Source organism: Propithecus coquereli, unplaced genomic scaffold (assembly GCF_000956105.1).
Source record: "Propithecus coquereli isolate 6110/MARCELLA unplaced genomic scaffold, Pcoq_1.0 Scaffold193, whole genome shotgun sequence".
NCBI lineage: Eukaryota > Metazoa > Chordata > Mammalia > Primates > Indriidae > Propithecus > Propithecus coquereli.
In genome coordinates this window covers 2,033,685-2,036,864 of record NW_012144190.1, presented here as the reverse complement: position 1 = coordinate 2,036,864, position 3,180 = coordinate 2,033,685, and the positions used below count along the sequence as shown (strand labels likewise).

The 3,180-nt window shown below is 59.0% G+C and overlaps 1 protein-coding gene across 1 annotated transcript in view; it reads left to right on the top strand.

Moving 5' to 3' along the window:
* MYH14 (myosin, heavy chain 14, non-muscle) overlaps positions 1-3,180 on the top strand; it is an 89,143-nt gene that overhangs the window by 39,761 nt on the left and 46,202 nt on the right. The window contains 2 exon segments of the mRNA XM_012643149.1: positions 8-168; positions 1,167-1,275. Coding sequence (XP_012498603.1) covers positions 8-168; positions 1,167-1,275 — 270 coding nt within the window.

Sequence of the window (3,180 nt, the reverse complement as noted above, 5' to 3'; positions counted from 1 at the left end):
CTCACAGATCCAGGCCCTGGAACTGGACCCCAACCTCTACCGCGTGGGACAGAGCAAGATCTTCTTCCGGGCGGGGGTCCTGGCCCAGCTGGAAGAGGAGCGGGACCTGAAAGTCACCGACATCATTGTGTCCTTCCAGGCAGCCGCCCGGGGATACCTGGCCCGCAGGTGGGGGTCACACTGTCTCCTGGGGTAGAGGCTGGGTCAGGGAGGGGTTGACCAGATGGCCCCAGTGTCGGGGCCTCCGAGACAGTGGAAGGGCCAAGAAACAAGTGGGTGTGGAGCTGCGGGGTGCCTGGGCTTCTTGGTTCTGCAGGCCCCGGGGGCCCATGCGGATCAGGCCCTGTGCTGAGTGACGTTGGCCACACAGAGGAGCTAGACCCGGCCACAGGGTGACCTGTCAACCAGTCTGCCTGGGTCTGGGTTTCCCAGGACGCAGGACTTTCAGTGCTAACACAGAAAGCCCAGGCTGAACCAGGTCCGTTGTTCGCCCTACCTGGCCAGGCCCTCGAGGGACCGCAGTCTGGGCACAGAGTCGCAGTCTGGGCACAGAGTCACAGTCCGGGCTCAGGCGTGCATTGATGGGGGCCACACAGGTGTCGTGAGGAGGCCCTGCTGCAGGCCAAGGCTTCCCCAGGTCACGCTGGGAGCAGGTGCATGCAGGGGAACGGGAAAGGCGTTCCAGGCAGGAGAGACGGCTGGTGCCAAGGCCCGGTGCTGCAAGAGGCGGGCACGTTTCGGGAAGGCAGGAAGTTTGTGGGCGTCTCCTTCCTCCTTAGGAGTGGCTCAGAGAATAGAGAGGGGCGGGAAAGGAGCCCCAAACACCAGGCTGAGGGGCGGGAGCCTTGTCCAGGGTGCCGGGGAGGTGTGCGGGCAGGGGAGGGCTGGATCAGCTCTGGGTGCGGGAACACCCACTGCGGGCATGTCGGGGAGGGACTGAGACGAGAGGCTAGAGGGTGGGAGGCTGGGAAGAGGCTGGAGTGAGGGCGAGGTGGGGGAGGATGGGGCCTGAACTAGGGCTGGGGCAGGAGGACTAACGAGCCGAACACAACAGTAGGCATTTAATAATGGCTGACTAAATGAAAGGAGTTCGGCTCCCTCGCTGAGGGGACAGGCCCTGGAGGGGCAGAGCCCCCACTCTCCCGCCCTCCTGTGTCCCCGCCCAGGGCCTTCCAGAAGCGGCAGCAGCAGCAGAGCGCCCTGCGGGTGATGCAGCGGAACTGCGCGGCCTACCTCAAGCTCAGGCACTGGCAGTGGTGGCGGCTCTTTACCAAGGTGAGGGCGGTGAGGGGACAGGGCCTTGGGGCTTGGTCTGCTTGGGCAAGCGACTTCCTCTGTTTGGGCCTCAGTTTTCTGCATCTGTAAAATGGGGCCAACTAGCCCAACCTCCGTTAGCTGGGATTCTTTAGGTAGGAGGTGACAAAAAAGTGTGACTCAAACACACATGGACAAAAGGATACAAGACAGCTGGAGGTGCAGCTGCAGCCCGGGCTGAGTCAGGGGTCGCTAAGACCCCGCTCAGGTTGGGTGATTGTCTGGAAGGATTCACGGAAGGTAGAACAGCTGCTACACTCGCAGTCACAGCTTATCACAGATTAACATCCGCAAAGGTAAAGAGTACATAAGGCAGAGCCCAGGGGAGTGCAGGCACGGCCTTCCAGCTGTCCTTTCTCCGTGGAGCTGTGTGGACAGCGCTTAGCTTCCCCAGCGACGATGTGTGACAACACGCGAGGAGTATTGCCCGCCAGGGAAGCTCACCCCCGCCTTGGTGGTCAGGGTTTTTGCTGGGGGTTGGCCACGTGGGCATGGAGCCCCTCCAGGGGTCAGAGTGACACAGCATGGCCCCAGGCCCCGGCGTACATCAGAGTGTTGGCAGAGACCGTCCTGTGTGGCCCACATCCCGGGTAGACAAAGACGCTCTCAGACATGTTCCAAGGTTCCCCCCAGGGATCTGTCAAGGCTCACGGTAGGCATTTAATAATCTTTTCAATCCAAAGTCCTTTCTTTGGAACATGCGGGGCTGGGACAACCCAGTCTTGCTGAGTTAACCCTTTACTGCTCAAGGGTCCGCACAGTAATGTCAGTGTCCGGCGTTCTCCGTCTCCTGTTTGGTTTTCTTCCGTGACGATGGCCAGCAGAGGCTTCCCGTGCAGGGGCCACCGGCACGTACAGACTTGTGCCCACCAGCTCGGCCCGTTCTGTCTCCTCTCATGACAGAGGTCCAGGCAGATTCCCAGGTTTCACTCTTGTTGGCCCAGCTGGAGTCGTGTGACCATCCCAGAGCCGGTCAGGGCACATCAGATGTGCCAGGCCAGCGTCACATGCCCACCCAAGCAGAGGGGCAAAGCCAAGTCGTCAGGCCCCCCGGAGCTCAGCAGCCAGGTGTTCCCCCAATGGGAAGCTGGAGAGAAGAAAGGAGGATGGAGATTTGGGGGCAAAACCACAGCTGTTCAATGTAATTCTGAATATGATGGCTGAGAAGTCAGCCTGCAGCCCCTCAGTGTTAATTGAGCACCTACTAGGTGCCAAAGCCTTTCATAGGGGCTGGCGATAAATGGTGAATAAAAACAGACTAGGTCCTGCTGCCATGGAGCCCACAGTCCAGGACAGGAGTTGGCACACTGGGGCCCACGGGCCGGGGGGCTGTTTTTGTAGAAGCCCGTTGGTTCAGGGTGGATTGCCTGCAGCTACGTTTGCATTACAAAAACTGAGTAGAGCAGGGAACCAGAGGCAGTGTGGCCTGCGAAGCCCCAAATACATCCCAGCTGGCCATTGAAGAAAAAGTTTGCCCACCCTGGGTCTTGGGGCGGTTAAGTGTGGGGCGTGGTTGGACAGGCATCAATTCATGAATCCCACAAAGACATGTAAAGCCACACCTGCGGCAAATGCCGTGAATTAGGGCAGAAAAGGCTAACAGAATAGACACAGAAGTGGGCAGCGTGGAAAAGCAGCAAGCCGAGTCGCGTAGAAAATGACAGAACAGAAATTGTCAGAGCGGATTCCACTTAGCAAGGCGGGGGGGTGGTTTTGTGACACATTTGCTTCAGGTATGTGTGTGTCCCTGTCGCTGCAGCCTGAACCACAGCATGGAAAGTGTATCTCTCACTGAGGACCTTGGACAAAGAGCCTTCAGAAACACTGTCCCACAAACAGGGAAGCAAGTCTCTATGGCAAAAAAAT